The sequence below is a fragment of the Egretta garzetta genome, unplaced genomic scaffold (assembly GCF_000687185.1).
Source record: "Egretta garzetta isolate BGI_Z169 unplaced genomic scaffold, ASM68718v1 scaffold53, whole genome shotgun sequence".
NCBI lineage: Eukaryota > Metazoa > Chordata > Aves > Pelecaniformes > Ardeidae > Egretta > Egretta garzetta.
Window position 1 is genome coordinate 2,341,553 of NW_009259312.1, and position 13,628 is coordinate 2,355,180.

The 13,628-nt window shown below is 41.1% G+C and overlaps 1 protein-coding gene across 1 annotated transcript in view; it reads right to left on the bottom strand.

Annotated features, from left to right (window-relative positions):
* IL1RAPL2 (interleukin 1 receptor accessory protein like 2) overlaps positions 1 to 13,157 on the bottom strand; it is a 382,362-nt gene extending 369,205 nt beyond the window's left edge. Inside the window, exon 1 of the mRNA XM_009636393.1 lies at positions 13,076 to 13,157. Coding sequence (XP_009634688.1) covers positions 13,076 to 13,157 — 82 coding nt within the window. The remainder of the gene's footprint in view (positions 1 to 13,075) is intronic.
* Positions 13,158 to 13,628: the final 471 nt, after the last annotated feature.

The window sequence follows — 13,628 nt, forward strand, 5'->3', positions numbered from 1 at the left end:
TAAAAACGCAATGAACAGCTCTCTTGAGGGCTTGGTGAAAAAAGGTGCACCAGAAGGGTGTAACTTGCAGCTCTATTTAAACCCCTGCTCGAGGACAGCATGAAATGCATCGAGTTAGCTAAGAATCAACATGGGAAACATGAAATTCTTTCATTAGAAAGAGTTTATCACAGTTCATGATAAAGATATGCAAACACTGATGGGAAAAGTCGCTCTAAACAAGGTGTAACTACATAGAAGACCAAACTTTGACTGTTTGGGGAAGAACGATTCCCACCTGAGGGAGCCTGATTCCTTCCCCAGCCCAGTCTTACTGGTAAAAGTCTCTTAAACAGGAAAGCCGATATGCCTAGGAATTCACAGGTAGAGTGAGGAAAGAGTCTTGCCGCCCACAGTCAAGTGCCCTAATGGACAACAATAATTACAAGATGGGCTCAGACCCTGCTCAGGCAAAAAAGCAACTGCCTGAAGGAGGGATGGAGCGGTTCTCCATTTAACGAGACACATGGGATGAGGAGCAGAGGGCAAGTCTGTCATTTGAAAATGAAGCTGTGATTATTACCACCGCTGAATTTACCCTGCAGCTTTGAAGTCGGGACACCCGGGGCAGTACCTCCCCACGGCTCTGCAGCCTCAGCTGCGCGGGCAGGCCCCCAGCCATGCTGGGGGTCCAGGCTCTGCACTTTCTGCCTTCCCTGGTGGGCAATTTCTTATTTTGCTATCCACTAGCATTTGCAGAAGGAACTCAACTCCTTCAGAAGAAGTCTTATTTTGAACAAACTGTTAAGAAACTGCATACAGAAAAACATCATAAGAAAGAACAAAAAGAAAAAAAAAACAACACTATATAGATTCCAAATAAAAATTGGGCTCTGAATATATCTCTCCCTCTGGGCAATTATATGGATAAATTAGGTACTGAACAAATGAAATAGTTATTGTAAGTCTGTTCTTGCAATATAGTTTTTCCAGAAACAGTAAATTACTTTGAGTATTTATCATAATCTGCTATCTGCAGAAAAATGTGAAAACTAAATACATTTATGGAAATGCATTTACCTAATAGTATTTACCAAATGACACTGTTCCCTCTGCTGCTTGTAGCAAACTCAGTCACGGAGACTAAGGACAGGTTTGCCTTATCAATACAGCTCTCTGCCTGTGTATTTTAAATACCTTAAAGCACAGTACCATCTGTGTGTATTCTGCTAATGAGCTACTTCTTAGACTGAGGAAGGCTGGCCAGCCAGCCAACACTGATTACTCAGATGGAGACTGCCTAATTTTTAAGCAATTAATGAGCTCCTCTCTCACTCTACATAGAAGCTTCCTCCAGTTAATTCTCCTGGCATATTACAGCGTATCCTATTCTAAAGAAAGTTTCTCAAACAATAAAAAAAAAGAGGAACATGACACAGTCCAGTCCAATTCCTTAGAGCAGAGCCCAGACCCCACATGTGGGACACAAGCTTGAGAAATCCCTGCTGGAACCACCCCGAGCAGGGGCTGCACCACTGCTTCCCAACGAAGCAGAGACGGGGAACGGCATCCTGCAAAGGGGGTAGCTCAGCCCTCTCCCTCAGACTCTTTAGGGCACGAAGATACCTTTAGTAAGACCTCGAAGGATGGACCAGAAGAGACAGCATCATGCTTACACAAGAACCTTTGATGGTTTTATTCCCTCTCACCTCCCAGTCATTTGGAAAAATCTGACACTGTCACCAAATGCTGCACAGCTCCACAGCTGGGGATCGCCAGCCGTGGATGCTGCAGGCTGAAGAATCACTGAACGCTTAGCAAGATGACTGACTGCTCCCATCTTGTCCTTTATCTGACTGATGTGATTTTAAAAGGTGAGCCGTAAGGGGCTATTAGATTATGCAAAAATAGAATTCCCTCTTCTGTCACTACAAAAATATTTCTTAATAACCTAAACAAAGTTTAAGGAGATCAAAATTACCTTTTACAGCTCCCTGTTGGAAAGCACTGTAGTAAAGCATAGAATGAGTATTAAATTATCTCAGTAATTACATTGATAATGCACAACTTTCACATGCACAATAAAACCATTAAAGGAGATCTGATTTTTATAAGTATATTACACATCATGATTCTGAAAGGGCAACCCTATATCCAGGAAGGGATGCACTTGTCTTGCACAAACCTGAAAAACATGCCAACTCCAATCACAGCAGTGAACCTATTACAGAGGAGAGCTTTTACCCAGCAGCCTCCAGCAAGCAAAGCACTTGCCTCCCTTGAGGATGCTCCTATTTACACACCAATAAGAGACTTAATGTAATATTTCAACTTGGTTTGACATTTCCAAGCCATTCCACAACCACACTGTGGAATTTGTATTTTTTTAAGTTCTCATGACCAAGGTATCCAGCATTTCACTGCTGGGGAGAAAAAAAAAAAAAAAAAAAGGAAATTGTTCCAAAAGACAACAACTGACTATTACAGCACATTAGGGGTCTTCCTCACCAGAAGATGAAATAAGTTGGTGACACATTCTGCGAGAGACTTCACTCAAGAGCATGCTGGACAACCAACTGTTTGCATGGGATCTGTGTCCTTCAGAGAAAGCCATAAATTACAGCTTTTTATGAAGGACAGCAAATGGAATGGTTCATTTGTAGACAGGATTCATTTGAATCTTGTCTACAGGTTTCATCTGAAACAGAATTTAATAAAGATCCTTTCTTCATCGGTTGAGCTTTACACTTTCCCTGTGTAAGGTCCACAACAGTTGCAGCCAGGCATCCCAGGCAGCTGGATTTAGGTTTCATCTCTCACGAGCTCAGTCAGAGGCACGTTTTGCAGTTGGAACAAAACCATTTGCAGTAAACACTGAATGGTAAAGAGCAAATTTAATCACCCAATCCAGAAGAAAAAGATCATAATGCTGTAAATAATATGATGTAAAGTCATGGTGAATAAGAATTATGTTGACCTACATCAGAAGTCAGCCAAAAAGCTTCAGCTTTCAATCTGCTCCAATAAAGCTGACACACTCCACTCCTAAGTGCGGTTTCCACTGCAGTCCCCTGATTTGCCTAAAATTACAGATGTAATTTTGAATGGAAATATTACATCCAAAATGTCATTAGTGATACACATCCTAATTTCTTTCCTTATTTTTGATTGTCTAAAACCACATCATTATTCACATCTCTCTGGCTTTACACAATGGGACAAGATTTTTAAGGTCACATCAAAAATGAGTAATAGATTCAAGGGCTCATATCTACAATAATTATTTTCTTAGCCTGAGTTTCAAATTTGCTTTTCTAAACCACAAGCACCAGAACAAACAGGTTTAAGAAATACTTCAAAATTGGTTTATTTTCTCAGCAAAACATACTCTGCAATAGGAGCCTGCAACTAGAGAGGAAGAAGCAGGTCCAGAAGGCGATCCCCCTTCACCAAGGGGTCTGCCAGAGAGCACTGCTGATGGCTGCAGATCCACCTCCAACCTGGGAGCCAAGGAAGCCTGTGGGATGACCTGGCTCCACCAAAGTGCTTTCACTTTCTCAGTTTTCAGATCTCCTCTGCAGGCAACCAGAGAGATTTGACATGGCCAACTGCTTCCCAGCAGGGAATCCCAAAACAGGAGGGTCCTGATCACTGGGTGTTTGAAGTCTTCCAGCTTCTTCACCTGACATCCATACCAAGGGCTTCAGAAGTCCCAGCATTCAGTTGCAACTCTTGAATGCCCCAGAAATACAGAGCCTGGAAATAACCCTGCCTTTGATTCATGTTCCAGCAATTTTCCATTGCTTATTAAAGGTATCCATCTCAGGGAATTTACTGTTCAAAATGAAACTGTGTCACTGAAAAAGAAATTCTGATGAGCCCTATTCTGCAGAATGTGATTATATTTCTGCATTTTACCATTAGCTCAAAGACACCAGAGAATGATTGTATCTCACATTACTCTTCCACTTCCAGGCCCACCCACATATATGTATTGCTGAACATGTAAGACAGTAAAAGCATGCATGAAGTGGCTCTACACATTGATCCAAATAACCTCAGGATCACAGAGTGTATCAGTGAAACAAAACCATAAAGCTTAAATCCAAGAACAAACAATTCCTGTTGTCTTGTGAAAAATCTGATCTGCTATATGAACATCAGTCTTCACAAATATTGTCACTGCTATCTTCAAAATACCAGACAATATCCATTAACTCTCAAATAATAAAAAATAAAATTTAAAAAAAGGCCTATGAAACAACTTTACACTCAAATTTTTATATATATTTGTACAGTGGGATGAAAGGACCAGCATTTCTTTAAACAAACATGAACATCTGATTAGCCTATACACTGAGGCACCCTTGGATAAAGTGTTTTAAGCTATTCACACATCTGATGAGAGAACTCCAGTTCTTAGTATTGCTAAAAACGTAAAGGCAGCTCCTAGGTAAGCACAGATGGAGCCCAGAGTGGCTCAAACACAGAGTCGCTGCAGTTTATAATCAACAAATGTTCTTTAGGTCAGAGGAGTAAGTATATACACAGGTTCTATAAACTTGGTTACCCAAGAGACTTGATTGGTGTCTCCAAGGCTCATGGTCCCTCAGGTATTCCATATGCCATTTTACAGTCTTAAGTGTTTTTTCCTTCTGTGTCCCCCACTCTACACTGGGAGGACAGCTTATAGCCAATACACACAACAGACTTGTAATGTTCAAAGGCAAAAGCTCTTAGCCTAAAACTACTGCACAAAACCTGGTATAGCAGAATCTCTCTCCTCTTCCTTCTCCATTTCTACTGGACACATCTTACTATCTTCTGCTGAAAAATAACAGAAATTACACTTTCCCTAGCACATGTTAGGTCAGGTTAGCAATCAGGGTCTGATGCAGGTTCCCATTCCTCCCACTTCATTACAGCAACAGAAATGAGATAGCCAGATACAAAAGGCTCATGCCAGGGACTGCTATTGCTGCCAGTTTTTTTATTAAAAACCAGTGAACAGTGCTTACAGCTGCCTGGATCAAATGGTCTAATACTTATTCAATTACTATTTAATTTCTCATCTGGAATAACAGCTGCAGAAATCTCAGTAGATACCTTCTTAAAGTAATACTTATCCCTCAAAGATACAAATCAAGTGTACCTGTCAAATTGAAGTGTCAACATACCCTCCTCAAAAAAAAAAAAAAAAAAAAAAAAAAAAAAAAAAAAGTGACTGGGAGTGAGTTTCCATAGGTCACATGCAGCATAACAGAGCTATAGATTTGTGAATCTCAAGGGTGGAGGAGGTTTAAAACAAATCAAGCAAACAGAAATACTCTCATGCCACCTCCCTTCCTGCCTTGAACGAGGAACCACACGGGGAGGGCACGCGAGAGGGAACAGATGGCAGCGGCTGGGGGGCACGGGCAGCCTGGTTACCATGTCTCGGAAAAAGCAAAGTGCTCAGGTCAGAAGCTTAACTTTAATCTAAGTCTCTGTCTTCAGTGGCGGAGCACTGTATGTTATCATATCAGTATGTATCATAAGTACTAATCATGCTTCTTGTAGGAAATAATCGATTGGATTTGAAAGAGTTAGAGATTAATAAAGTGATAAAATGTACGCTCTAGAGGTGACACTGCAGCTCAGATCAATTTTGCTTTCAACTCATAGATAGGCAATTGTTTCTACTTTAGCGAGTTATAACAGTACCATAACAATCTCACGCAATACTAATGTTTGCACATACATGCACTGCACTGAAAAGTATTCCTTCCTTCTTCACAGGTCAACAACTTAAAATACTTAACTCCGCACCTCCTAAAAAGGGGAGCCTCTGATGTTTCCTTTATTATTTGTAAAACCAACTTCTCCAAACTTACATGCCCAAAGATAACCAAAAATGCATCTTAATTCTCCTTCCTCTTGCTTCCCATAGCAATCCCAACAACTCCTATCTCACAATTTTACTGCTTGCTACTTTCATAGCTCCATTCAAAGCAAAAACAAATAAAAAAAAGTTTCTGATACAATGTTTCACACGGACTAGCAATTTAAAACTGAAATGCACTTCAAACAACAAGCAAGGTTCTGAAAGTAAAGTAGAAAAAGTTCTTTAAATTTAGTGGACAGATATAGAAGAATGTGTATTAATATTCAGACCTAGTTCAATCTAAGGAGCTTTATTTACATTCCTTCAAATATATACAGCACTCTGTAAAACCTGCCTTAAACATGCATTCAGGTTATGAAAAAACTGTTCTTGGTCAGGAGTTGACCCAAAGCTAAGCCACTACCTCACAGATTCCCTATAGCTCCTACAAGTCCATATCCCCCTAAGTTACCTTCAAGCCTCTGTGTCACCAACAGATATCCCAAGCTGAGCAGACATTTACCTCTAGGACTAGGGAACATGCTGAGCTTGAAGACTGTGTTCTGGGTAAGTTTGTGGCTGTATTATTAATACTGTCACTTGAACATTAGGTAAGACAGACCTTCTAAAAATATTTTCATTAATGTTGTGATTTAACCCCAGATGGCAACTAAGCACTACAGAGCTGCCCACTCACTTTGTTTAAGAAAACAGCAGTGGATGAGAAAATAATAATAATGATAAAAGACTATACAAAACAAGTGACGTTCACCACCCGCTGACCGATGCCCAACCTGTCCTCAAGCAATGATCACTCCCACCAGCCAACTCCCCACAGTTTCTATACTGGGCATGATGCCCTATGGTATGGAATAGCCCTTGGGCCAGTTGGGGTCAGCTCTCCTGGCTGTGCCCCCTCCCAGCTCCTTGTGCCCCTGGCAGAGCAGGAGAAGCTGAGAAGTCCTTAACCAGTGTAAGCCCTGCTTAGCAATAACTAAACCATCAGTGGATTATCAATGTTATTCTCATACTAATCCAAACCACAGCGCTATGCCAGCTACTAGGAAGAAAATTAACTCTATCCCAATGAACAAGATGAAAACCAAGACATGCCAGAACAGCTTTCCTGGTCCCTCAGGACAGTCAGTTTCAGAGTAAGGAGACGAACCTAGAACAACCACCCTAGCATACTGGAAATACTGAAATGAAGATATCTCTTAAAATTTCTGTTTAGGATCTTAAAGAAAAGAAAGCAAGGACACCTTGATACATTAGGGTTTTTTATTTTAAAAGGCCCCATTTGGGGGAGGGAAAAAAGTATTATCCAGTTAAAGGCATAGAGCTGGAAGATCTCTCAAGCCTGACAGTACATCTACTAGAGGTTCAGATATTATTAATAAACTCCTACATGCTGCAGCTAGAACAGATATCCAAAGAGCTGACATGATGCCCATTGCAAAAGTGGAAGATTATAGATTTTTAACGGAGGAAATGACATCTCTTCCATGCTTTGCTTATTTCCCCCTATCCCTAAAGATCCTACCTTTGTGATTTACTGAGGTTTGGAACAATTTAATTGTGCTCATTTATTTTATTCAGATACAGCTGCGGTTTCCCTTTTGGGAAAGGAGTCTAGCTTTAATATTTAAGTATCAGCTCAATATTTTAATTGTTTTAATTATACATGAACTCATTTTAAACAAGTGTAATAGCTAAAAATTTGAGTGTTTAAGTAAGTTCAATATTTAAACCCTGTCAGGTTGAGGTCACTTAAAAAAACCCCAAACCTTGAGCAGATTATTTCCTTTCTTGTTCTCTATGCATCTCCCCTCTTCCCCGCCAGCAAACAATGTCTGAATGCTGCCAGCTGTTTCCCAGATAGGTCTGTCTAGCTGCAACACTGCTCTCTGTCTAGAGGAGAGGAAACCAAGGCTGAGACTCCCGTAACGAGGTGCACAGACTACCCATGCCTCACAGCTTACTTGCTGGTAGCCCCCTGAGACCTGAGTGAACACAGGAGCCTGGCTCCTCACTTCCCGCTGATCCAAACCGAACAGATGGAGAGCAGCCATGAACCCGTGAGCAGGCACAGCCATATGCAAGAGGGACTGTACATTCCTGCACTGATGACAGCTTAGAACAACGGTGATCTTGACTTTTTTTGTTTGCTGGAGCTGTGAATAACTTAACATCTTCTGGGAAAAGTAAGAGATCAGCGTACATTGACTAGCATTGCCAAGCTCCCATTTCCTCTATGTCTGCACGTTATTTGCAGGAAGTAAAAGCTGAAAGCCTCTTTTGCATCACTCATATCTCAGAAATGGGGAAGGCTCATAGACATGTATTTTACATCAGGGCCCAAAGTCAGCTCTTCAGGCAGATGCAATTGCAAACAAAAAGCAAGTGGCAACTGTGAGTGCTCATCCTGCAGCTCCTCTAGGGCCCCACTCCAGCAGGAGCAACGGACTCGTAAGAGTCAGGCTCCTCTAGGATATCCCACTCCAGACACAAATCCATGAGTCACCTCTGCAGTACACACACCTCCACTTCCATGTGTGTCATGGTTTTCATGGCCAAAGCGATCAGGCAACAGTACAAGAAGACTGAGCTTCACAGAAGGGAGCAGAGGGAAATCCTAGGCTAGAGCAGTGACAACTATTAGCAAAGCGGAGGTCTCCTGAAACATCTATAGCAGCCCATGGTAAGTTGTTGCATGGCATTTAAAAAGCATGAAATATGAAGCCAATAGGTTTTAAATGAATGTGTTAAAGCACTACATCCCAACCACTGCAACATCAGTGAGAGAATTTAAGACAATTTGGCTCATACACAGCAAAGCATGATGCTAAGTCAAGCCCTTTCTCCCCCAAGCCACTGGTGACAAAGCTGGATGCAGGTGTAGGGTGACGGGGTGGGTAAGGGATCAGAGACGCATTTGCTCCTCTGGCATACGACTGCCTTTTGGGTGGTCCCAAGATAAAGAGGAGGAGAAGGAAGGCCAGAATCTCAGAGCACGTTCGTCTGACACACTGCAGAGTAGACACGAGACTCTGGTTTGCAGCTTGGAGGACGTACCAGTGCCAGGCCTGAGCCAATTAAGCACTGTTAACCTGCAGAAAGACTACTACCAGCTCTGCAGCCAGCAGCCTCATAGAAACCTTGGGAATGTCTGCCCGTGCTCCTCTACACAAGGTTGGCATGCCCTCTGGAGCTCTAGCATGCTGAGACAGGGGATTTCAGCTCAGCAAATAAATACAGCAACAACAAATGGCATCAATTATTCACTAATGGAATTATGTCTAGTAAGTCAAACCAAATCTATAATCTGAAAAATCTTTTGCTTAAAATATGCAATGATTTTTTTAATTGGTTTTATATTCCCTGCTATGATTATTCAAAGCACTATAAACAAAGGGCTTGGGAAAAGAAGTCACTTAATCAGATTAAAAGGAAATCACCTACCAGCTGGGAACCTAGCAGCTCCCACATCCTCAATTTATTTGTCTAACCTCCACCTGTAAAATACCCTTTCTAGGGTATTGCTAAGGCTGCAGTCCCAGATTTAGCTGTTTGCTCAGTTTTACTTCTTAAAGCAAGCAAAAAGGACGACCTGCAGCTTTCAAAAAGGCTTCTTAATACTAAGAAACGCTTGTGAAATTTAAGTCAACATTACATTCACACAAATGCTGGAGGCAAACTATTCTGTTCCCACCACAAACAGTAATCATTACTCTGTAGACATGACAGATTTCTTCTGGAGCATCTGGAAGTTGCTGCCTGTAACGAAGAATCTGACTAGCATAATTAAATTAGCTCACCCATTTTAATTATTTTGGCACCACATCTCAAGTGAGAAGCAGCCAAACAAATTTGTCTTTCTACAAGTTTCTGTGTCATTTTTGCAGCATTGCAAGGTACTCTAAAACGAATCTGTAGCCCTCGTGCATTCCTGCTTGTCTTCTCCAAATGGAAATATGGACACCTGAATCTGTAACAAAGGGCAAGTAAAGGACATGAGACAAATCTCTTTCAGTTCGGTTTTTCTCTCCCCTTCTATGAGGACTGTTTCTTCACCAAACTTTACTTCTGTTTGCAAATGGAGCACCATTTCATCACCTTCTGTTTGACGTCTTAGATCCTCCACTCCTGACCTCTCGTTAATGACTCTTGCCCGTTGTCTAGCCCCTGTGTACTGTCTGCATTTGCTGTCTGGAGTTCTCATACTCAACTTTCTCCTCTTGGGTTTCCATTCCTTGGCTTTGAAGGAAAATTTTCCCACCAGCCTCTGAAAATGCCTTCCTAGCCAAACCCCTGTTCTCTTTAAAGCAACTTCAGTTTCACTGATAGCACCCTTCTGGTCGTTCTGTCCCCCTTCTGCCTGCCTCGGTTTTGGTGATGCCTTTGCATTACCTGAAGACACCACCACACCTTCTCATTGCTCCACCCCAAGTCCTCTTCAGCTCAGCTCTCTTTAGATTCTCCCTACCCCATAAGCAAGATGTATTCTATTATGTGATATTCCACACATACTAGTCAACTTTGTAATTGCTCTTGTACTTAACACTTAATCACAATTCTGGCCATTCATGCAATAATTCTACATATTGCTTGGAAAAATGCCAGTCTACATAGGTCAGAAAAGACACAGATACCCTGATTTTGCTGGTTTATTGCCCTAGTAGCCTAAATCTGTCTTTATCATCAGTGTCAGCACTTTCTGTGCACTGCTTCACTACATAACTGTCTGCACAATTTCCTTTCCCCTTGTAAGGATGCTCACCAGCTTAGATGTCCCAATACAAATAGCCAGCAAGACCCAAGACTCCAACATCCATCCAGAACACTGCTGCAGAGATCCTATCCTGTCCATGGGGTGTCATTTGGGCACCCCTTCCACTCCCCCTGCGCTCTCATCTGCAGCTAAAACAGTCTTCCTGCTTTCATACATCCTGCTGTTTACACTGCAGTGCAGCTGCCCACAAATAACCATTAAGTAACTTTCCCCTTCCCACTCTGCTTTATCAAGACACAAGTGAAAAAAAAGACCCTGAGCTACAGCACCAGCACATTACAGCTACTGTCACCCTGTCAAGCAACATGGTCTCATTATTTCTTCGTGCATCAGCCTGGCTGCATCCATCCACTATCTCTGATCTTCAACTTAAGCAACAATACAAATAGTTAAAGTTCAGAAGCCTCTGGAGCATCTGTCCCTTCACAGCATATAATATTTAGTGAAGCCCCAAGCAATCAAACCAAAGTCCTTCATATCTAAAGACTTCTTTCAGAAAGGGAGTCAAATTATCAATTTTGCTCCAAGTGCTGCAATCACAGAAACAGAAAATGTATTTCACAGACAATGTAGTGGAAAAAGGAAAAAAGGAATCAATAGTTTGCTCCACACAGCAACCTAAAAATCAGCACATATGACAGCATGAATATTGAAGGTGAAAACCAACTACATGATCATGTACTTGCAAAGAAACTATAATTTTACTTTATGTGTATTTTTCCCCTTCATCTTACACTCAACATATACCAGCTCAATCAAATGAAAGGAAAAAGAACCAGCTATTCACTAGTGGGTTATATTTAGCAATAGGCAGTCTAGCATATTAAAGCATTTTTCCCACCAGTACTCAACCTGAATTGATACTGTCAACAGCTGCCAATAACACAAGACATTCTGCAGTCAAATAAAACAGATTAAAAAAAAACCACACTAAAATATAATTAAAGGTAAACTACCAGCTGAATGATGCTATAACCACAGGCACGTTACTTCTGCAGATGTGTACTTCTGATCAAGGAAACGCAAAGGCCCTTCCTTGCAGCCAGGTGGTGTTGCCTGGCATCAGTGAATCAAGGCTGCTCAATTATACATGTTATGGATCTCACAGGGGTTCCCATCCAGGCCAGTAATAGCAGTTTTGAAAAACAGGAACACCATTGCCCTTAGCAGAGTTTAGATCAAGCTTCACTGTAGCCAAATCCCGATATCCATGACTGCTCTCACAGGGCAAACAGGGCTCAGGGCACAATACCCACAGCAAAAGGCTGTAGACAGTTCAATTTAGCAACATCCCTTTATACTTTCTAGCCCAGCAGAAAGAATTCAGCATAGCATCTGGTGGTTCCCAGGGTAACACTTCCTAGCCTGGGATGTGACATCTAATTCTTTATCATAGACAGAACAGTAAGTTTTCTCTTCCATTCTGGAGAAACGCAGAAATTAAACTTAAAACTGGCCACACCAACCAAAGTCAGTAATTTCTGTTTGCACCTGCATTGCTGAAAGTGTTGGCTGAAGACACTGAGGACAGTAAGATCAATGGAAACCCTCACACTTACATGTATAGCACACAACTAGTGGGGAAAAAGTGAGGAAGTTAACATGAAAGCTTAAAAGTACATTTATCCTGTATCAGTTACCTGCCCCCATATACAAGGCTCTAGCAGGCAATCACCACTACACAACGCTGCAGCTAACCTACTTGTCTGCCCAAAGTCCTTCCAAAGTTGCAGCTTGCTTGAGAAAGGCAAACAGTCCCATGAGGATTCCCTCCGAGGGGGCAGAGCTGCATGGACTAGAAGTGACTTCATGCTCTAATATAGACAAAACATGATCCAGATCAAATGTCTATCCTGGAAGGAGATACTCTAATGCCTCTTTGAAGTGTTCTGTTACTACTAGTGGGTTTCAAAAGCAGATATAAACATAAACCAACTCCCACTGCCAGAATAATCAGAGATTAGCTACCCAGGAAAGCTCTTCCCAGTTAACCCTATATATGATGACACATATGGCTGGCATGGCTTTTTGGAAGATGCCCTTCCAACATACAAAAAAAATCATCTAGACTTAAAAGTCACCACACGCACAGTTAAGAAAATCCCTTGGCATGAGTAAAAGATTGGATGTTAAAGCAATGCCAAAGTCATTATTACCTTTGTGGGTTTTCAATCAGATCAACTTTTTCTTTTTTTTTTTTTTTAAATAAAAGAAAACATAAGGACACTTTCAAATAGCCTAAAATCACGCCAACAGAACATTATAATAAGAAAATTCATCCTGCAACGTCTGGTAAGCAAACCATATTGGTCATTGACTTTTTTTTTCCCCCAGAGGAGAACAAGAAATGTATATGCAAAACAAAAACCAGCCATCTAAAATGCTTGATTGCATGAGCACTAGGTCCAGATTTAAAGTAAAAATATTTTTCTGTGACTTACCAGAATTTCTCTTTGACACGAGCTTCAAATTCATGCTGACTACAGTACAGATCACAAGAACCAAGGGAACAAGAGGCTTCATCTTTCACTTTCTGTGACAGCTGAAATGCAAACATAGTATGAAGTCTGAATCACAGCTCTTCACTACAACAAAGCAGCAGCTACAGTTAAACATTTCTCAAAGAGCCATTACAGGGCAATGGCTTAATCTAGTGACTTCTGGGTTTATTTTTATGCAGAGGTAGGAAAACATAATGGTTCAAAGTAACTCTCTATGAATAATTTATCTCTGACTATCAGACAAAAGGGTTGGGTTTTTTTAAATGACACTTTGAAAATAGTATTTTTCTTAAAAAAAGCCCAATGCTTAACTGTTTATTTGAAATAGTATGGGTCTAATCTGGCAAACTTCTGTATGTTATTTAAGGGGGAAACCCTGATGGTCATGGTTAGTTTTGTCGCATACAAACAGGCCACATGCTTAAAAAAACTTCACATTGTTCAGGAAAAGATAAAGAGTAGGTTATTAATGCAATTTCTCTTAGCAACCTTA